The sequence below is a fragment of the Podarcis cretensis genome, assembly GCF_951804945.1.
Source record: "Podarcis cretensis genome assembly, chromosome: 1".
In the NCBI taxonomy this organism is placed as follows: domain Eukaryota; kingdom Metazoa; phylum Chordata; class Lepidosauria; order Squamata; family Lacertidae; genus Podarcis; species Podarcis cretensis.
This window is the reverse complement of record NC_137170.1, coordinates 108,671,828-108,694,494: the sequence shown is the minus strand read 5'-3', so window position 1 is coordinate 108,694,494 and position 22,667 is coordinate 108,671,828. Positions and strand designations below refer to the sequence as shown.

Genomic DNA, 22,667 nt, shown 5'->3' with positions numbered 1-22,667 from the left:
GATTGAAAACAGCAAAACACTTTAGCAGTTCTTACTTCAGATTACAGATATGAATTAATTCATTTATACTTGGTTTAGTCCAAAGAACTCAGTATTGGCCACAGTATCCTGTAGGGAATGTTCAAAGAGCAATTGAAGATAAGGCTCTACCACCCCTCACATGCCAAAATTATAGGGCAAAATTCAACCTATTAATTCTATTGCACAACAGGGTTTTCCACATACAACCCTCCCCACCCCCTTAAAAAAAATTGACTCAGATTTGAATAATAGAATCAGAGAGTTGGAAGGGACTCCAAGTGTCATTTAGTCCAACACCCTGCAGTTCAGGGATCCTGCCCACAGCTGTCCCTGGGTGGGCTCAAATCACCAACCTGATGCATTAATCCATTGCACCACAGGTAGAGTTTGGAGGACCCGCAGAACAGGACACAGAAGGTGGCAGAGGCGGGGGTCATTCTGTCTAGCAAGCTGTTAGGCTTGCACAAATGGAACATTCCGAATAGTGTCATGTTAAATTCCATACATAGTTTGAAAGTAAACAGTCCATTGCATATTTGACTTGTATGTGCCTTTTGCATCTTTATGTGTATTCTGCACATATCATGAGAATATACTCCCAAATAGTATTGTTGATTCCAGCTATTAAAAACAAACAAACCATATCTTTTAAAAACATAGCCACCATAAATGTGTAATGGCCTCACCTGAAGACCCATTTAAGGTCTACTTCTTAGTATGACCTATTGAAATCAGGGGGTCATCTTTCTGATAATCTGTGATTAGGACTGAGCTGGAAAGACTAAAGAATGAAAAATAGCGATGGAATTTTAGCATAGTTTTAGCAGCAGGCACACACACTTTCAGGAAGCCTGTAAAACATGTACAAGCTTGCACTTGTATAACCAGCAGGAAATGTCTATATAAAAAAAAGATGAGGACACATGCCAACTCAGACAGAAACATTATTACACACAGACTTGGTGCTGAGATTAATTCAAGAATGCTATGGGTGCAATATGCTCAAGGTACTTTTAGGTTCAGCCTTTATAATGGTTGCCTGAGGGGCACCTGTTGCAAAAAGTGCCTCCTTACTAATTTTGCCTGGTACAGGAGCTCTGCCCTTTCTTGGAAAAGGATGACTTCATCATTACTATCCATGTACTGGTTACAGTAATCATGAATTCATTACCGGTATATGTCTCTGGAAACCTTGTCTCTGGAAAAGGTTTGGAAACTTCAAGTGACATGAGATATGGTGACTAGTTTATCAGCAGGGAGGCACTGCAATGCACACTTAAGGATTTGCATTGGCTTCCAATTTGTTGGAGTTTCTTCCCCTATAAAGTTCTAAATGGCCTGGGACCAGGATATCTTCTTCCAGGCGAACCTGGCTGGTCACTTATGTATTCTTGGAAAGTTTTTTCACCTGCCTCCACATGCAGAGCTAGGCTGGCAACAGTCTGGGTGGGACAGAGCCTTTCCTGTGATAGCATGCTTTTTCTGGAACTCGTTTCCTAGAAATACTCACAGACCTTCCTACTTTTTTATCCAGGCAAATACTATTTTATTTTTCTGAGCTTCCCTCTGATGTTATCACCATCTGCTAGTTTCATGACTTTTTAAATAGCTGTGGCTTCTTAAAGGTTGTTGTTGTTTTCAAAAAAATCTATAATTATTTTAATGTTTTGTTTTTAAAATTTCTCTGCTGTAAGCCACATTGTACACATACAGTAGAAAGGCAGGATAAACATATATTAAACAGATGAAAATAAAATAATAACACACCCTAAATAAATTCAGCTGTGAGGTAGCAATATTCTTACTGTCCCTAGAAAAAACATGGTCACAATGAGAATCAATATGGTTAATTTGGCAGCACATACGTTTCTGTATTCTCCTCTCCTGTTTAGTGTCTGGTTTTATTTTTATCCTTTGTACTTGTAAGCTGTCCCTCCCAGGTGGCTATCAATTGCCAAGATTCTTTTTCTCCCTTGGCTTCAAGTACCCAGAAAGAATCCTTATACTCCAAAGGCATAAAAGAGGCTGTGTCAGGTGTATAAATAATTATTAGGAGAGTGACTAGTTAAGAGGAAAGTGAGTAGTTAATTCCAAATCATTTTAGCTGTCCCTTTACGTTTTTACTCTCTTTCTCAAGTTCTTCAGAACACACCCTCCTGAATTCCACTTTTCAGAATGTGGAAGGTGGACTTTTTTCAGATCTGCATTCAAATTCTAGATTCTGCATCGGGTTGCAGCAGGAGCAACTAATATACCGTACATTGGTCCAAATGCTTCATTGCCCTAAGGGATGCATTTCAGCACACACATACACACACACACACACACACACACACCACATGACAGACAGAAGCACCTCCCACTTCTTTGCTGATTTGTGTAGATCACTAGAAGAGCAGGAGTTGGGTGCTGGGTATCCTTCCAATCATGGCATTGGGCTGGATATAGAGAGGTTTAAACCTGGCAACTCAGGAAATGGGCATTGTCAGGAAACAGGAAGGACCATTCAAGTCTGCTGTCATGCTTCCTAAGTATTTGGCTTTTGCTAGCACTTGAGGAAACATCAGAGCAGCTTGGGGTGCTTCTTGCTGTTTCATGAATGCTCTGATCTGCTCCTCTGATACCATCATTGCTGGTGCTAGTAAATTGGGGGCTGGTGGGCCTTTTAAAAAGCCTGAGCTCCTTGGACCAGAAGTTCACTATGCTGGGTTACAGGGAGGCTCATTACCTAAATGGGTGACATTTTTATTATAAGTTGCTTCCTCCCCTTGAGTTTGAAATAAAACCTTCAAGTTGGGACTCTGAACACCATCACAGTATTCTTTTTTTAGATGTGTATCAACCTGAAAATAGAAATCAGATTGATTTTGCTTCATTCACTGTTGGTTATGTTACACTTTCTAATTATTGAAGATTAACAAGGAGCTTAATCAAGGACAAACTATTTGTTAACACTTCTTTGGAGAATTATCTAATGCTTTAATACTTTAGTGAAGTTTTAATGTTGCATTTAGCTAAAAGATGTGACAAAGCACCAGTTTTGCTGTAGGCAAAGGAATTGGTAGGGCTGGGGTGCAGGTATACCTTAATCTTAAACAATAATCCCAAAATTGCCAAAGACAATTGGCATGCTAAGCTGCATTTACAACCATTTTACCTCCACCTCAGGTTTGTTCTGACAAGCAAAAACAACTAAGTTTTTTGCAGCTCTTTAAAGACTAACAGATAACTTGTTTTGAGCTCAGCCCATCTCTGATTATGATGAATGAGTCTGTCACTTTGGTTTTGCTAAAATATTGTCTGGTGGGGATTAGGGATTTGACAAAAGAACCTCAATGTTTCTTTTTTGTTTCTAGCCTTTTGAATGTGGTGGCCACCAGAGATGCGGGTGGGGGACACAGAGAAACAGTTTATAGCCAAGTTTGACTTTAGGGGGAATGAAATTGAGGGACAGAGTCTGGAGATGTGAATCACCCTAGGTTGGATACTGTTAAGCATTGGAGCTGTTTCTGGCACTCTGATTGAGAGGTAGTGAATACTGTATGTGATCTGTTGTAGGAGTATATATTTGTTTCTACTATGCTCTGCTTGTAAATTAAAAAAAATAAAATATTACACACCCAGGAAGTGCTTCCCCTTGAAACTTTTCACTGCCCTGAAATGTGGATTGAGTGTCAATATTGTAGTATAAACTATGACCCATGAAAGCTGATGGCACACTATATTAGCCTTTAAAGTGCCATGAGACATGCTTATACTTTTTTTCTTTCTTCCAGCGAGCTAAAATGTCTATTCTCCCTGGAAGTTGTAAAAAGGAAGCCTGGGATTAAGTGAATGAAAGTATATTAAAAGTGTTTTGACATTTTGAAGTAGAGATGCATTTGCAATATGCAGATCTATTCATCACTCACTAAGAGAATTGCTTATGATCATACTGCTGGACCGCCCCCCCCCCCCCATAATTGTATGATAGTGGCAAATGGTAAGCAAATCGTGATTCAGAAAATAGCACGACTAAACAGCCAGCAGAGTCACATAATACAAATCTTGCTGGGCTGTAACACTCCACACATCAGGTGAGGGGGGAGAGTTGTGTATACAGTGGTACCTTGGTTTATGAACTTAATCCGTTCTGGAAGTCCGTTCTTAAACCAAAGTGTTCTTAAACCAAGGCGTGCTTTCCCATAGCAGCGGGGGACTCAATTTACAAATGGAACACACTCAACAGGAAGTGAAACATGTTCTTATTCCACGGCAAAGTTCACAAACCAAAACACCTACTTCCGGATTCGCAGCATTCTTAATCCAAGTTGTTCATAAACTAAGCTGTTCTTAAACCAAGGTCCCACTGTATATACTTTTTTTTTTAAAAAAAACCCTCCCTAGCTTGAAACCTTCTCCCACATACAATATGTGCAGAATATTGTGCTCTTTATTTATAAATTTGCATCCCACCTTTTCAGTGTTTCTGTTCTCAGAATGTCTTAGGATAGCACTAGAGCAATCCACATATAACAACGAAACCCATCATATTAAAACAGAAGTGAAGTGTTTGGCTGTGAATCTGAAGTGGTATAGTTCAGTAAGAGCCACATACTACACTTTGCTGACTATGTAGTAGGCTTTTTCTCTGGAGCTTCCAGGGGTTTCTCTGGTTAGGTCAATATTACAGTTTATACTGGATCTAAATATTGTGTGTGCATGCGTATGCATGCACACCCACCGACACCTGCACAGAAACTTTTGTTGAGATAGCTCCCCAGATTAAGACAAAGGGGGAGAATTATTTCTCGCACAATTGCCAGTCTACTGTGGGTCAAGCTAAGAAGCGCATTGAGCACCCTTTTTAAAAAGCATGCTTTAAGTACTGCTACTTTTCCTTAGAAAGGAAAGCAGCAGCTGTTTCTGTTGCAGATATGGTGATTTCACAGTAAAACAATAAATAGGAATTTCCCCTTCCTTCCCCTGCATCCTCCATTTTTGCCCCCATCCTTTCACCTGCGTAAAACCCTGTCTTTTTATTGGGAGGTTTTAATCTCTGAATGGGAAGTAAAACCGGCTTTATCCCTTATTCTGTGTCGTTTCCAGTGCCTATTACTGCAAACTCAGCTGATGGAAAGACGCGACTCACTCCCAAGGTCCTTATTAAGGTCGCAGCTTTCATATGAGGTAGAAACCTCTTGTTTCTAAGCATAAAGAGAACAACAGCACAGCTGAGAGCAATGCATGGGATCTCTACACATTTACAGTCACATTTCCCGCCCTCACTTCCCTCCACCTACCTCGCCTGTTTTTGAGTATCCTTGGGGAGGCCAACATCTGCAGCTACTTTTTAACTTTATAGCAACATTGGCCATATGCTCTAACTGAAGTGTTACGTTTATGTCTCCTTCATTCCTGATCCAGGGCACTGTATAAGTGGTCTTGCTTCCTTTTTGTCTGTTAGATGTAGCTGGAAAAAGCTTTAAATGAGTCTTATTTACTCTTTAAATGTTGGGTTTTATTGCTTAGAGACTGCAGCAAAAAAAGCAAAAAAAAAAAAAAAAAAAGCAAGCTATGAGGTAGCCCACTCACAGCTCAGCTTGTCTTTTTCAACAGAGGCGATCTTCTTTTAGCTAATTGGACTTGGTCACGCATGCGAAGTTACTCATGTGTAGTACAGTATGTCAGTCTAATATCCCACCATGCTTATGAGGTTGCTGTAATTTATGCAAGAGTGACAATGTGCAGCACAGTGTCCTGCCCTGCTCTTTTATGGCTGTCATTTCTGAGGGGAAAAGTAATAATTACAACAATGCCATCGCTATGCATATATTATACATATAAGCGTATGTGGGTTGTTGGTGTCTTTTAAATTTAGCTTCTTTTCTGACCTGCAAGTGCTTAATTGCACAGTTCCGACTGGATTGCATGAACTCGGTTGCTTTTAAGACAACAGAATGTGAGGAAACTGGGCGCCTTATTCATAGGACAGGTTCCTTTTTAAAACTGGGTTTTTGTTTTTAAACCCCATGTTCATGCCTTATAAGCTACTGCACTAGCAGTCCAAGTATTTGTGTGGTACTCCCAGCGGCGGTGTGGGTTAAACCACAGAGCCCAGGGCTTGGCGATCAGAAGTTGGCGATACAAATCCCCACAAAGGATTGAGCTCCCGTTCCTCGGTCCCTGCTCCTGCCAACCTAGCAGTTCAAAAGCACATCAAAGTGCAAGTAGATAAATAGGTACTGCTCCGGCAGGAAAGTAAACAGTGTTTCCATGCGCTGCTGTGGTTCACCAGAAGCAGCTTAGTCATGCTGGCCACATGACCCAGAAGCTGTACACCGGCTCCCTCGGCCAATAAAGCAAGATGAGTGCCGCAACCCCAGAGTCGTCCGTGACTGGACCTAATGGTCGGGCTCCTTTACCTTTACCCAGCATCCTGAGCCTACTCTAGGGATGGAAGAATCTGTCGATTTCAGTTCTCTCGTCATCTCTTTTTTCCAGTCTTAAATTCTGCATTCTTACAAAAAAAGGATTTTTCTTTTTTAAAAATTCTCTAGAAAATTCTTATGGATTTTGGGGTAAATTTGTACTAATAAACACATTTTTGTATGTAGTTTTGACTGATGTAGCACATTTTGCAACCACATTATCCTGCTATAGTATAATGCATTTTTAAGTTATTTCCATTATTACATTCATTTTTACTTAATGTAAAATGTAGCCATTTTACTGCATTTTTAATAATAATAATAAAAAAATTAAGTGTCTATAAGGGAGAAGGGACTAGGCGTCGGAGGAGGGCTCACTTAACCTCTATTTGCCCTATGACAACTGTTTGAGTCAGAGGGATTTGGCTCAGAACTCCTTCAGCACTAGATTTGAATCTGAAAGCTTCTCCTAGGCACTACAGTCACCTTTAAATCATGCTAAGCATACAATGAAAATCCATCTTTTTACTCCTCTTGATTGCAGATGAACAGGGTAGCGTATTATGAGGCACCTAACTAAGTGATATGAGAATATACCTATAGATTTAATGTGTAAAGGTAGCCTAACAAATACATTTGGTAGGTAAGAACTTGTTAGCATTCCAGAAAAGATTGTATTGCACTTTTTCATTGCATTGGTAACAAGTTTTTGTACAAATTTATATCATAATAACAATGGATCAGATTTTTGTTATCAGAACTTTATTTCTACCATTTTTGTATAGCAGTGAGATTTTCAGTAGTCTATTAAAAATACAAAACCAGAGCCAATAATTCTAATACTGATTAACCTAACCAAAGAAGCTAAGTATGAAATTTCATTCAGTTTTGAGTTTTCGGTAGGATGGAACTCTGGTGATAATGATTATAGCCTTTTTGCTAAGGCTAGTGAATTCTAAATGAAATCATCATTACTTAAGATGGTATCAGACCAAAAGTTAATTCCTTTGAAGTACTCTTTGCAATGAAGTTGCGGCCAGTGTGGGCTTTACAAGGAATTGCTTAAGGATTAAATTGCAAAATACATTTGGTACCATAAATGGAGAAATTACTAGGACTATGAGCAAAATGGTCTTTCAAGTGTATCTTGCAAAGAAGAGAGATAAGTACAGTTTAAGAACAAAGTATGTTAATGCTGGGCCAAAGGGTACTTTAAAGCTATTACCAAACATGTTGAGACTAAAACAGAGAATTCAGTCCTGTTGGTGAACTGGGTATAAAGTAACTCTTTACAATGGGTTTAAAATACCTAAAGAAGTAAAACGTGCTGCAACTCTGTTTCTTTCATAAGAAATTAGGCAGATTCTTTATGTTCTAAACATCTCAGTTAAGCATTATGTGTGGAAAGGTCTCTTCAAGCTTTGAGATAAATTACAAAATAAAAGGTGACATTTCCCAAAGCACAGAAGTCATTTATAAACATGATCCCATGCTTATATGACTGTAATTACAATTAAGATTATACGTGTTATAGTGGAGGGTGAGGAGGCTTATTATTAAAAATGGGTTTATATGTTATATATTGAGAGACTGTGTGAATTATTGTTGTATTTGGTTGGCTTTGCCATCAACCACTCAAAGTTGCTTAATTGGAAAAACTAAAATTCATATAGATGTTATTACTGTCACAAGTTTATGGGGGAAACCCATTCACTGCCAGTACCAAGAACTGTTTTGTGGAAGGAAAATGTTTTAGGTGAATTCCTGAAAGTATTTGCTCAGTTCCACATTTATTGTGACAAACATATCTGCTGCATGCACTCCAGTTCTGTTCTGCTGTTTCCTCCAGCAAATAAGTAAAATGAGGTTTGGCATAGCCAGATGTACATACGTCTGGGAACTCTGTTCCAATCTGGGTTCCAATATGTGTGCATACGGTGTTTAAAGCTGCACGTACACACATGAGTTGAAATAACTAAATTCAAAGCCAGCAGCCAAAGTTTCAAACAAAATTGTTTTCTCTGATCATTGAAATACAAAATGTATTATGATAGCACTAATTAAAATCCAACAATTAAACTTTTCTCTCTCTAGAGATCACATATGCCAGAGGGCCCTTTTGAATGTTGAGGGAGTGCTGGGAGTGTGACATGACACAAAATGGCTGCCATTGGGGGAGTGTGGCATACAGCAAAATGAGAGAGAGGGCAGTCATGGTGAAGCTTTCCCCATAACAATGCGAGAAAAGCCTTAACCTGTTTAATTTTTGTCTAGAAAATAAGACAGAAGCAGGAAAAATGCATTAAAGGGGAGGGAGACCCATTGCCTCATGTCCAAACAACTCTCTCATCAGTCATAGCTCTCACTTAAGATTTTGGCTAAAAACACAGACAGGAAGGAGCAACCATACTGGCTTATTTCACATAAATTACTTAGAAGAGTATCTGCACATTTTGCTTCATAGAATCATAGAATAACTTTACAGAGTAATGCGGGACACGGGTTGCGGCGTGGTCTAAACCACTGAGCCTCTTGGGCTTGCCAATCAGAAGGTCAGTGGTTCGAATCCCTGCAACGGGGTGAGCTCCCGTTGCTCGGTCCCTGCTCCTGCCAACCTCACAGTTTGAAAGCACGCCAGTTCAAGTAGATAAATGGGTACCGCTGCGGTGGGAAGGTAAATGGTGTTTCCATGCGCTTTGGCTTTGTGTTGCACCCAAAGCGTTTTAGTCATGCTGGCCACATGACCCAGAAAGCTGTTTGTTGACAAACACTGGCTCCCTTGGCCTGAAAGCGAGATCAACACCGCACCCCATAGTCACCTTTGACTAGACTTAACCATCCAGGGGTCCTTTACCTTTTTTACCTTTAAAGAGTTAGAGACTTTTTTTTTTAAGTAAAGCTCTAGAGTCTGGGGCCACTAGGTGTACATATGAAGTGGGTGCTAGGTTGACAGCCCTTATGCAGTAAGTGGAAACAGAGATGCTGAGTTTTGATGCCTATGTAACCAAAATGGGACCAATGAGAAGCAAAAGGGAGGTGTCAGCATGCTTGGGGGAAACCCAGGGTTTTCAGAAGTAGATATAATCGAAGAGTTCTATGAGGGCAAAAATCTAAAAATAGATAAGTGCAAACTAAGTATGCTCCTTGGCCCCAGAATGTTGAGTGTCTCTTATAGAAGGAACAGGGAAATACATGGCAAAACTGGGTTAAAGAAACTAAAAGGAAATATCCTGATAGAAGGCATGGCTTGGCAGTTAGAATCATAAGCAGGACCACACCACACTGTCCCTTTATGTTACAAGTCCCACTTGTAGTTTTCTATTTCCTATACAGTGGTACCTCAGGTTAAGTACTTAATTCGTTCCGGAGGTCCGTACTTAACCTGGAAGCTATTCATGAACAAACTTGCCTCTGCTAAGTGTTCACCTGAGAACTGAACCTATTGGGGTATGGAAGCCTGAGTACCCCACCCCTGGAACCCACAGGCAACTGCATGTATAATTGTACAGGATATATTGCTCAAGTTGGGGCTGCCTCAACCATCTACAGTGGCTGCCTCAACCATCTACAGTGGTACCTCGGGTTAAGTACTTAATTCGTTCCGGAGGTCCGTACTTAACCTGAAACTGTTCTTAACCTGAAGCACCACTTTAGCTAATGGGGCCTCCTGCTGCTGCCGCGCCGCCGGAGCACGATTTCTGTTCTCATCCTGAAGCAAAGTTCTTAACCTGAAGCACTATTTCTGGGTTAGCGGAGTCTGTAACCTGAAGCGTATGTAACCTGAAGTGTATGTAACCTGAGGTACCACTGTACAGTGGTACCTCGGTTTTTGAATGTCTCCGTTGATGAACGTTTCGGAACTCAAACGCCAAAAACCCAGAAGTAAATGCTTCCATCTTAAAATGCACCTCGGAAGTCAAATGGCTTCTGCTGTGGTACCACCGTATTTTTCTCAATTTTCTCTGTAAATTTACAGACCGCCCATTGCGCCTCGGTTTTCGAACGTTGCGGAAGTCAAATGGTCTTCCGGAACAGATTATGTTCGAAAACCGAGGTTTCACTGTATTGCATATTTATTCTTTAATCCAGCCAGAATTATACAGACATATACTACAGAGAGAATCACAAGCGCATGTTTACAAAATTCCAGATTAAATTGGCCAGCTGCATTTCAGTGATGGTCCTCTTAAACAGCTTTATTTATCTTACAGCACCGTGTCATGATTGCAGCTCACAGTGAGAGACCATGTTTTAGTCATACAATATTTTCCTTTTATGTTGGCTTCTGCAAGAAACAACACCCTGTAGTACTACTTCCTCTGTCCTGTCCGAAATGCACGACATGGTTACATTACGCTGCTTGTTTCTCTTTCAACTTTCTCAGTGGTTACAGGTTTTCGTGGGTGAACTCTCAGTGGTGCTGTCATGTCATGTGTTATGCATTATTAGATGTTACAAGGGAAGAGAAGTAGACAGGGGCCAATGTTTCTAGTAGCATCCATGAATCCACCATATCATGTACCGTAGTTCTGGCTTGATGCTCTGATATAATGATAACTTGTTCTTAATAGGCAGTGCTATTTATCTATTTATCACCATGAACACCTCCCTTGTTCTCTTATGGTAATGGTGCCACTCTGAGAGGTGCCAGAACTGAGTTCTGGCTGAAAAAAAGCCCTGCTGATAGGGACTCTAATTTTAAAAACCATTGAAATTGTTTGTCAGAGTAGTTCCATTGCACAAACAGAAGTCCTTGTGCTCATAGACCTTCCCCCTACTTTCCCTCTTCCTGCGCTTCCCCATGCCATCCCCAAATCTGCTCTGGAGACTTGGCAAAATCCCCTTCAGGGAGTGTGCTGGGAGAGGCAAGGGAGGGAAAGTTCTGTTGCGCAGCCACCAGCCAGAAGTCCTTTTGCAAACAGAACAACTTCATTACATACTGTCCATTGGTTTTGTCACATGACTTAATAAGAATGTGAACCGCTTTTCTTGCTGTCTGAATTGTTGAATCACAGGCCTGTCACTCAGCTACCCATGCTGCTGTAAACATAGAGGTTACTCTGACACAGCTCTCTGTGAAAGCAAAACCCACATTCTTTATACAAAATACTTGTGCAATGCTTAGTGAGAATCAAGGTATTTTTTAAATTACTCTGAATATGGTCAACACTCCTGTGAGGGAGCACTCCTTTAAGGTTTCCTGTTAGAATTTCCTCTTTCTGCCGCCAACTAAGGACTGGATAATGTATCTACCCAAGTCAACAGCTAGCCATCCATTGTTACATTGTGGGTGAGGAGCTTGCCAACTAGCAAAGCAGCAGAAAGACGTGAGTGTGTGACACGTTTCACATCTAATCTTTCTAAGGAATTCTGAGGTCGCTTTGTGCTCTTTCCCATCCAAATGGGATTTAAAGTTGGTTTTGAGTAGAGTTGAGATTTAATTATTGCACAGATTTTATATTTGAATATTCTTATTAGCATATAAAGGATGACCTACTATAGAGCAGCACAGAACATCTGTTTCATTGGCTCAACCTTTAAACTTGCAGAATTATAATGGCTCCCGTTTGCCATCTGGACAGCTTTAAACCAGCCTAACCAAAGATTTTTTTTTTCTAAATCCAGCTAATTAATTTTAGTTCGGTCTCTATCCTTGGCAATGAGGAATTTGCTATAAAGCTTATTTAAATATATTAGCAAATGCAGATGAGATATGATCTTGTTCCTTTTAGGAGAGTTGGCAGGCTTGCTGTTAGCAAATAAGGGTTTTACTTGTAGCAAGTGGGAGAGTTGTCACTTTCTCTTTGTTTTACATTGGCACTATCTGCTTGAGATTATTTTTTTTAAAAGGTAGGTGTGGTCAGAGGTAGTTATTAGAGAATACAAAAGCCAGCAATTTAGATAAAACATGTTTGGGGTTTATTGTGACAATACAGTACTCTTTAAATGCATTGATTCAAGTTTCAATTCCAAAACGTATGGCATTTATAGTACAGTCCTATAGTGCAGTAAGCCCCACTGATTTCAGTTTATCATAGACAAGTGAATGCATGGTTTATTTTAGGAAATATACACCCCACCATTCCATTATGTTTGCATTGCTTGAGGGTAGCTACAACAATTAAAAACAAAAGATCTTAAAAATGGAAATGGACTTGGCACATAAAACAAAGGTCTGCCTGACTCATCTACATGCTTGCCATATCCTGGAATTTTAAACTACCATAATAGGTTGAGAGGGAGTAAGAAAGGGGGCCCAAGGGATAAGGTATTCTACAATCTGAGGATGCCCTCTCTCTTCTTCCAGCCAATTGTGCCTAAGCCCTGGGTAGGACTTAGTGATGGGGTTCTCTGGTAGAACTCAGGGAGTGAATAGGCTGGTAGACAGGAAGACTGTCTCCAGGTAGCCCTGATGCAATTCCTATAGGGATTCACAGGTTAATCTTCAGTACTTAGAATTGTATCCGCAAACAAGTTGTTACAGAAGAGGACCAATATGTTCCCATGGTCAAATGCCTACTAGCATCATTGCTGCTGCATTTTGTACAAACTGAAGGTTCTGAAGACTCTTCAAAGGCAGGATGTAGTAATACAATCTGGATGTAGTGAATGCATGAGTTACCGGTACTCTGTCTAGATCTATCTTCTCAGGAATGGGAATAGCTGGTACACAACCAGCCTAAGCTGCATAGACCCCCTTGGCCACAGCTACTCTCTGGACATCCAGAGGCAAAGCCAGATTCAGGAGCACTCCCAAACTGATTTTCAAGAGGAGTGCTCCCTCATTCAAAACCAGCTGAATCTCAGTTACATCAATATCTCTCCTGACCAGGTGTGTATCTGTCTGGTCTGGATTAAGGATCAGTTTAGTAGCCCACATCCAGACCGTTATTTGACCCATTGTTTCGCCTACACATCCAACTGAAGAAAACCCAGATTCATAAATCCACAAACAGAAAGTAGTCTCTGGTTGGTGGTATAACCTTAATAGCATGGGATATGAGAAACTTTTGTTTACATTCTTGCTTCCTTGAAAGTGCAAGTAGCTTTATAGCTTTTATTTAGCATTGGATTGTAACGTCAGTGCAAATTACTGTGCTTCACAGTATTTGATTCCCACATGGTTACTAGGGTTGTGAATGTATGCACATGTACTTGGGAGTAAGGCTTTCTGGATTCAGTGGGAGTTGTGGCCCAGGAAATATTAGTAGAATCAAACTGAAAGTCATTTTAAAACAAACAATTCTTAATTATGAGAGTATAACATTACCTTTGATTGCACTTTTATAAGCTTTATCCTTAAAAAAAAATTGCAGTAAAATATACATGGCTGCTGTAATACTTGTCCTTCATATGATGAGCAATGTGAAATTCTATGAACAGGGTACACACTAGACAAAGAAGCCCCTATACAAAAAACACATGAATGTGACTCTCTCTTTCTAAAGTATTGTCCCAGTCTTATAAATAATTTGCTTTTTTGTTCAACAGGTGTTAAGATGAGTGGAAGGGACCTTCGAGGATTTACTACATCTCCCAGGAGTAGCGATATAGGTAGACTTTTAAAATCCATTTCAATGTTCCATTTCCACTGTTTGTGTTACAGCTTGCCTTGCTCAGTATTAGCCAGCTGTATTAGTAACACAGAGATTATTACATAGAGTTTATGTGGAGTCCATGGTTTATGAGATTTATCCAATAATTCTATGCTCTGGCTTCTAGGAAACTTAGCTGACATTGCTTGATGAAGTTGTTTCTACTTTTTGTAGTGGCAGCAGTCAGCCTCTCTCTGTGATGGACAGAGGCACCATGGGGTTTGGCAGGAGTCCTGCTCTTGCAACATTTAGCAGAGGAAGGACCATAGTTTAGGTGTACAGCATCTGCTTTGCATGCAGAAGGTCCCAGGTTCCATCCCCAGCATCTACAAGTAGGGTTGGGAGAGAACTATACCTGAAATCCGGAAAAGTCATTGCTAGTCAGTGTAATGGTAAAGGTAAAGGAACCCTGGACAATTAAGTACAGGCAAAGGCGACTATGGGGTGTGGTGCTCATCTCGCTTTCAGGCGGAGGGGGACGGTGTTTGTCCACAGACAGCTTTTTAGGTCATGTGGCCAGCATGACTAAACAGCTTCTGGCTCAACGGAACACCATGACGGAAGCCAGAAAGCACGGAAACACTGTTTACCTTCCTGCCAGAGCAGTACCTATTTATCTACTTGTACTGGCCTGCTTTTGAACTGCTAGGTTGGCGGGAACTGGAACAGAGCAATGGGAGCTCACTCCATTACGGGGATTTGAACTGCTGACCTGCCAATCAGCAAGCCCAAGAGGCTCAGTGGTTTAGACTACAGCGCCACCCGCGTCCCTACTAGTCAGTGTAGACAGTCGTGAGCTAGATGGATCAATGATCTGATTCAGCATAAGGCAGCTGCCTATGTTCTTTACATTCTAATTAGCAGATAGTTAAGTGCCATGCAAGCCACTGTCTCAGTGACCCAAATGGCGGTTACATTTTTCCTTCTTGCAAGCAGAGGTCCATAGTGAGCCTGCAAGCTTGAACTGATATGTACTATAATATGTAACAGTTCATTGCTTAGGTGATTATTGATATTTCTCTAGCTTCACAGGCCTGGCACTTCAGTTCAAGTGTTGGGTCGCTGAGACAGTGGCTTGCACGAAATATTTTTTTGTATTTTTCAGAAAAAACGAAAAGCGTCATGTGTTGTCTTTCCTATTCATGTTTTGTTATAATTGCAGTGGAGTAACTTTGTTTTTAAAAGTGAAAGTTCTTTTGTTCTCATTGTGTTTCAAAACACATAATGGCTGGAGACTTTATTCATGTTTGAATTGTTTCATGCTTCAACTAGAAAGCTTGGTGGTTCGTATGAAAAATGGCCTTAAGAGTTCCAAGTATAAACCTGTTGACTACGAGCAGCTACTTGCAATGACTGAAGCCAAGAAATTGGAATCTGCTAATATTCTATTAAAGGTAAGTGTTGTAATTTCTGATGGATGTAGAATGCAACTTTAGATGTTGAGGGTGAAAGTGTCATAGGAGCTGGTGGTTGATGTACGCACAAGGAGATTCTGCTGTCCATAAGTAAAGGTACTGAAAAAATATATGAAGTGAGTAATGATGGCTAGATATTGGGTAACAGAATTAACTGTTAAATGACTAACTGCGAAGGGGCCAAGTTTACTTCTCATGGCTTGTTTACAGGAGTGAGGTGGGCATGATTTGAGCAGCCACACATTGTGTTTGTGGTTTGGCTCAGTGCTAAACCTGAAGCTCCAATAGTACGGATTTAGTCATTGTTGTCTTCTGTGATGAAAGGGTTTCTGTCTCTTAATACTAGCAAAGAGCTGCTAAGCCCAATGCTATGGGGGCTAGATCTAAGGCTCTATAATAGTGTGAGGGGTATTTTGTCATTCAGCAGCTCACCTGGGAACAGTTGCTACTCTCCCTGGATGAGCAGGAAAGTAGCAAATTGCAAAACTGTTTTTCGACTGTTTTTACAAAACCGATTAATATGTGGTGGTAGCCCACAAGGTTTGTGCAGGTGGAAAGACCTTGACAGACCAGATACATTCCCGTCCTTATGTCTTATGTTTCCTGCCTTGTATTAAACTATAGTAACAGCAGAACATAATGGCTAGGGTGTGCATAACTGTAAAATTATTCACCATCATTTTTATAGATAGAACATGTAGCCGAAGGTAAAATGAACAGTGTTCTCGTGAGTTGCTTTGAACACAAACATTAGATTTAGATGACAATCTTATATACACTTAACTTGGGAGGAAGCTCTGTTGAACTCAAAATGACTTGCTTCTGAGTCAACGTGTACAGAATTTCTCTGTTAGCTGATTTTATTTTGTAGTATTTTCCATACAGGTGGGACCTGCAACCAATTGTTGCAGTGTGCAGTGCTTCTTTTCAGGATTTCTGTCAGCTGGCCATGGACTTTTGCAGGGTACACTGCTCCATTCTCCATCCCTCGCAGGTTTTCCATTCCCTATCCCAATAGTGAGTCACAATTCTAGTACTCGGGTATCTGGGCACATAAAAATGTGGTTCAAGGTTGCCAGTGTAAGTCTGACAGTCTTACAAGCACAGCAGATACTCTCACACCTCCAATGTTAGGATCATCCCATCATAGCAACAACTTTGGTGGGCCCAATACGACACAAGAATACCATTCAAACGTCTGTGTAGGTACTGGAAATGGCTTAGGAAAGAGGGAATCTGCAGACTGGATCTGCTTGGCTGGCCCAGGGACTTCATATGCTGCAGCAAAATTGTGGCTATTTCTTTTTTTAAGAGTATGCCAGTGGTTTTTAAAATGTCGTGTGGGTTACAGTTAGGTGGTTCTTCCCGCTTGCTAAGAGGGTGTGTGTTAGCTGTTAGAGCAGAAAAAGACTTTTGGAGTTGTAGAGTAAAAATAATTGATAGAAAGATGAACATATGAAGAGGCCCACCTAGTCCAGCATCCTGTTCTCAAACTGGCCAACCAGCTACTTATGGGAAGACTGCAACAGGACCTGAGTGCAACAGCCCTCTCCCCACTTGTGTTCCTCAGCAAGCAGTATATAGAGTCAATCTTACTCTGATACTGAAAACAATATAAACTGAAGGCTTTTGCAGATGATCTAGTACTTACCTTACAAGAGCCAGACACTAGTACGAAAAGAGTTTTAGAGTTAATTCAAGTATTTGGTCAAGTAGCAGGATTTAAGTTAAATAAACAAAAAACTAAAGTACTGGAGAAAAATCTAACAGTCAATGAAAGGGAGCGGTTTCAGAATGAAACTGGATTAATTGTAGCCAAAAAAGTGAAATACTTGGGGATTAGCATGACATCTAAGAATGTGAACTTATTTAAAGATAATTATGAGAAATGCTGGACAGAAGTAAAGAAAGATCTAGAAATATGGTCAAATTTGAGACTTTCCTTGTTAGGCCGAATTGCTGTTATTAAGATGAATGTTTTGCCTAGAATGCTGTTTTTGTTTCAAACATTACAGATTGTGAATAAAATGGACTGTTTCAAGAAGTGGCAGAAAGATATATCTAAATTTGTCTGGCAGGGCAAAAAGCCCAGAATAAAATTGAAGATATTAACGGATGCAAAAGAAAGAGGGGGATTTGCCCTGCCGGACTTAAAATTGTACTATGAATCAGCAGCTTTTTGCTGGTTGAAAGACTGGCTTCTTCTTGAGAACACAGACACTTTAGATTTAGAAGGGTTCAATACTAGGTTTGGTTGGCATGCATATATATGGTATGACAAGGTAAAAATTCATAAAGGTTTTAAAAACCATATTGTCAGGAAAGCTCTATATAATGTCTGGATTAGCTATAAAGATCTGTTGGAAAATAAAACCCCAAGGTGGCTGTCGCCAATGGAAGCCAAGGAGGTGAAAAAACTTAATATGGAATCTAAATGGCCAAAATATTGTGAAATCTTAGAACAAGAGGGTGAAAAAGTGAAATTACAGAGTTATGAGAAATTGAAGTCTAAAGTACGAGATTGGCTCCATTATTATCAAATAATGGAGGTATATAAACAAGACAGGAAAATTGGCTTCCAGGTGGAGAGATCAAAACTAGAAACAGAATTGTTAGATTCCAATACTAAGAATCTGTCAAAGATGTATAACTTGCTGTTGAAATGGAATACGCAGGATGAAACGGTTAAATCAGCTATGATTAAGTGGGCACAAGACATTGGTCATAATATTATGTTTGCTGACTGGGAACAGTTATGGACCACCGGTATAAAATTCACGGCATGTAATGCCTTAAGAGAGAATATTATGAAAATGATGTACAGGTGGTACATGACCCCAGTCAAGCTTGCTAAAATTTATCATTTGCCCAATAACAAATGCCACTCTGGGCGGCTTCCAACAAAATATTAAAATACAATAGTCTATTAAACATTAAAAGCTTCCCTAAACAGGGAACAATGGGAGTTTCAAACACTGTTCATAGCTAGTAGCTATCGATAGCATTCTCTTCTGTGACTTTGTCTAATCCAATTGGTGGTTATAACGACAACTAGTGGGGGGAAATTCCATGTGCTTTGTGAAAAAGTACTCTTTTGCCTGTTCTGAATTTCGCACCATTCAGCTTCATTAGTTGTCCCCTGGTTCTTATATTATGAGAGGGAGAAAAACTTTCTCTGTCCATTTTCTGCACACGATGCACAATATTTTACACCTGCTGACTGTGTAAACGAAGCCCCAGTTGCTGATTTGTTTCTGCCTCAGAACCATTATGATTTCTTAACTTTTTCTAGATCTGCAGAAGATCTGTGGCAGCCAGAACTGTAAACAGTATTCCAAATGCACAATATGTTTGTATAACAGTATTATGCTATTGGCAGTTTTATTTTCAATCCCTTTCCTACTGATCCCTACTATGGAATGTGCCATTTTCACAGCTGCTGCACACTGGCTGACATTTTCATTGGATGATCTGCCTTGATTCCAAAATCTCTTCCCTGGTCAGTCACTGCCATTTTAGACCACAGAAGTGTGTATATGAAGTTAGGATTTTTTGCCCCAATCTGAATCACTTTTCACTTGTTTCGATTGAGTATAATACCCATTCACTCAGTATGGAGAGATCCATTTGGAGATCCTCACAATTTTTTTGTTCTTGCTACCCTAGCATCAGCAAACATGGCCACCTCACTTCTTGCCCCAACTCCAGATAATGTATGAACAAGTTAAAAAGCAGAGGCTTTCCATCCTTCCATTGTGAGAACTGACAATTTATTCCCATTCTCTGCTTTTTGTTCTTTAATCAGTAACTGTCCTCTTATTATATGGCTGCTAAGCTTACTCTGGAGTTTTTGGTGAGGGGCTTTATCAAAAGCTTTTTGAAATAAGTAAACAAACACATGGTGTCTCTCCCAAAACGTCTCTGGCACATCATGGTCAACTGTGCTTCATGGCACTGACCCCATCAGTGCTGTTTGTTTTTTTGTAAGTGTGCTAAAGCCATTATTCCTGGAAACTTTAATTTGCTGGTTCTGTTGATTTTGTGCTTGTAGGGGCAAAGTACATATTATTTTTGATTCATACAAGCAAGAAAAGAGAAGGAGCTGGAAGCAACATTTGTGTCCAGATATATGTTTCTTTAGGAAGGCTTTTTAGGAATATCCCCATATTTCTAGGCTTTTCCATTTTTTTCTGCATTAGCCAAGGGGATGAGAGAATGAGCTATGGTGAGGGACACACTTCAAATTAGACAGTATTTTCCTGTTTCCATTCATAGTTCTTGGCATTTGCTAGTCATGTGACTGTGTCCCAAGATTATTTACCTCTGAGTACGAGTTGCCATGAATCACGAGTGGGAGAGAATTGCACTCAAATCCTGCTTGTGAATTTCCCATAGGCATCTAGTCAGCCAGTGTGAGGACAGAATGCTAGTCCTAGGATCATGTGCTGTAGAAAAAGAATGTGCCTGGTTGTTTTTTAAGGAGTGTGTCATTTTTAAAGCAACACTGGAAGTATAGAAAGGAGAGAGAGAGCAATAGAAAAAAGAAGAGAGCAGTAGTCAAGTCACAGTGATAATGGAGAGCTCTAAGCATTTTCCCCCATGGGGAAAATAATGACATCACACTGTACTTTTGTTGGAACTGGAATGTGTCATTTCTGCAGATGCTCTGTTTGTTGCTTAAGCTGTAGAGTGCATATATCCTGCCAGGACTGGATGTGTTTTCACTGTCCCCATAAGCATCTCCCAATGGCTGCTGCAATTAGCTCTAGTACTCATGCCAGTTCACGCTGTTTCCCTTGCAAGTTGTCACTGATCCCCTCCCTGCCGGCTCTACAGACAGAGACATTACAGTCTGCATGAAAGATCAGCAGCGTCAGCACACTGAGAATCCTTGTGCCAAAGCAGAACGTACTTTTAAGCATGGACACAAAGATCCCAGCAGAGGAGTTGTGTTTCTGCTTTATAGCTGAATTGCCAAATCAGCACTGCAGGAAGTTCCTGGGTAGAAGACAATGGTTTGGGGAGCTTTGCACAACCTCTACATGGTGCTTCCCACCCCATAGACAGGTCTGAATGCCAAATGCATTACCACATCTTTCCCGAGTAACACACTTCCACATGATGTTTCCAAGTGGAAAGCTGCTGTCATAATATGTTCAAGTGTGTGTGCACTTAATGTTTTGGATAATGTTTTGCTTTCTCCCATTCCAAAGAGTTGGTGTCACTAAGGTTACTTCTTACCGTCAACTTCTTCTGGAATAGATGTGGTAATGATAGTAATTACATCAGTATGCGATAAAAGGAGTGTAAAAAACCTATAGACTTGGCCTTGCCTATGATTCCAGATCCTGCAGGTTGGCGGTTTGAATCCCCATGACGGTGTGAGCTCCTGTTGCTCAGTCCCTGCTCCTGCCAACCTAGCAGTTCAAAACCCCTTAAAATGCAAGTAGATAAATAGGTACCGCTCCAGCGGGAAGGTAAACAGCATTTCCGTGCGCTGCTCTGGTTAGCCAGAAGCGGCTTAGTCATGCTGGCCACATGTACGCCAGCTCCCTTGACCAATAAAGTGAGATGAGTGCCACAACCCCAGAGTCATCCGCGACTGGACCTAATGGTCAGGGGTCCCTTTACCTTTACATATTGCTGTAAAGGTTTCATATATTTTATTATTAACTTTATACAATTCCACTCAATATCACTGTTCTCTGGGCACTCGACAAAACTTTGAACAATGAAATACCATGGTAAGATCCAATATCGCACCACTGGATGTGACAGAATTCCCATTCTTCCTCTTGCCCCTCCATCCGAATTCATTCCAGAGGGCACCCCAACCCTTCGGATTTTGGAGGCATGCAGGGGAGGAAAGATAAGTCCTGTTTCTGCAGAGTGTGGTACAGTGGTTAGTGTGCTGAACTAGGACCTTTGAGACCAGGGTTCAAATCAATACTCAGCCCTGAAGCCTGCTGGGTGATCTTGGACCAGGACTATCTTTAAGAGAGGGAGAAGCATGTGTACCATCTTAAGCTTCTTGGAGGAAAGGTGGGATATAACTGTAATTAATTGATTTAAAAATAAAATATCATGAAATAAATTTCCATGGAAGAGAGGAAAATAATAGATAACTAAATAATAATAATTATAAGCAGTGGCTTTGGTTTAAACAGCAGAATCACACATACACCATTACCATGCAGTAAATGTCAAAGTGCACATTTATAGATGGGATCCCAATTTATAGTTTTGATTTGAGTCAAAAGAAAAGCTGGAAATATTTAAGCCAGCTTTCCTCAACCTGGTGCCCAAAGATGATGTTGGCCTTTAAACTCCCATCAGCCCCAGGCATCATGACCAATCGTCAGGGATGATGGGAGATGTAGTCCAAAACCTTTGGAATGCACAAGGTTGGAGAAGGCTGGTATAACCCACGACCGCTTAGTTATTGGTTACTTGCTTTATATAGCTGGGTTTTGTTTTGTTACACTGTTCTAAGTGTTTGGTTGGAAGACATATACCATGTTGGTATATTTATAGGCACGTTAAAAATAATATTTGGCTTTCTTTGAAATAGACATAAATTGGTTGTGAGTGAACAGGTAACTTATTATTACTTTCTTGGTTTCTACACATAAATAGTGGACTAGATTACTGACATTTGCGAGTTTTGTGTTATGCTTGAATGGCAGCTGGTGGCTGGATGTGCAAAGCTGAGAGCAGCAGCTGGTACAGCATGAGGTAGATTGGGGCAGTGTATAAATGGCCTTTGTTTCTAGAACAAATTTCCTTTTAATTTAACTGTGGTTCTGATTATTCATGAGCCATTGACCTACAGGAGCAACCAGAGCCTTGTCTTTGAAGAAACAATTTTAGAGGCCCGCAGAACTCATCTTATATTTATATAAAATTATAAATTTATTATACTTACTTTTTTAAAAAATAATCTTCTACCTAGATTAAAAAGACTGAACACGCTTCAAAAATCAACAAAGAACAAATGCTGCAGAAGCGGCATAATCAAGTGTGGTGGTCAGAGCACAAGAGACTGCATAGAAGCCGGTAAGAAGTGGGAAAGTTTGATCAAGCAATTCAGAAATTGATAGTACAAGGCTAAGGTGCAGCAGGCATAGCTTAACAGATATCTATTAAAAGATAATTGAGCGTGTAATGGTTGGTGAATTTTAGCCTTCTGAAAACATACCAAATGGAAATATCTGTGTCATGTCAGA

General features: G+C 40.3%; 1 protein-coding gene across 9 annotated transcripts in view; it reads left to right on the top strand.

The window, feature by feature from the left end:
- CCDC148 (coiled-coil domain containing 148) overlaps positions 1-22,667 on the top strand; it is a gene marked incomplete at its 5' end in the record, with an annotated part of 104,711 nt that overhangs the window by 17,972 nt on the left and 64,072 nt on the right. For 7 of the 9 annotated variants that reach the window (XM_079978218.1, XM_079978217.1, XM_079978215.1 and 4 more), the window contains 3 exons: positions 13,923-13,985; positions 15,299-15,420; positions 22,394-22,497. In XM_079978218.1, coding sequence (XP_079834344.1) covers positions 13,923-13,985; positions 15,299-15,420; positions 22,394-22,497 — 289 coding nt within the window. Of the gene's footprint in view, positions 1-13,097; positions 13,264-13,922; positions 13,986-15,298; positions 15,421-22,393; positions 22,498-22,667 lie in introns of those variants that run through there. The other 2 variants (XM_079978223.1, XM_079978216.1) reach the window with 2 other exon arrangements.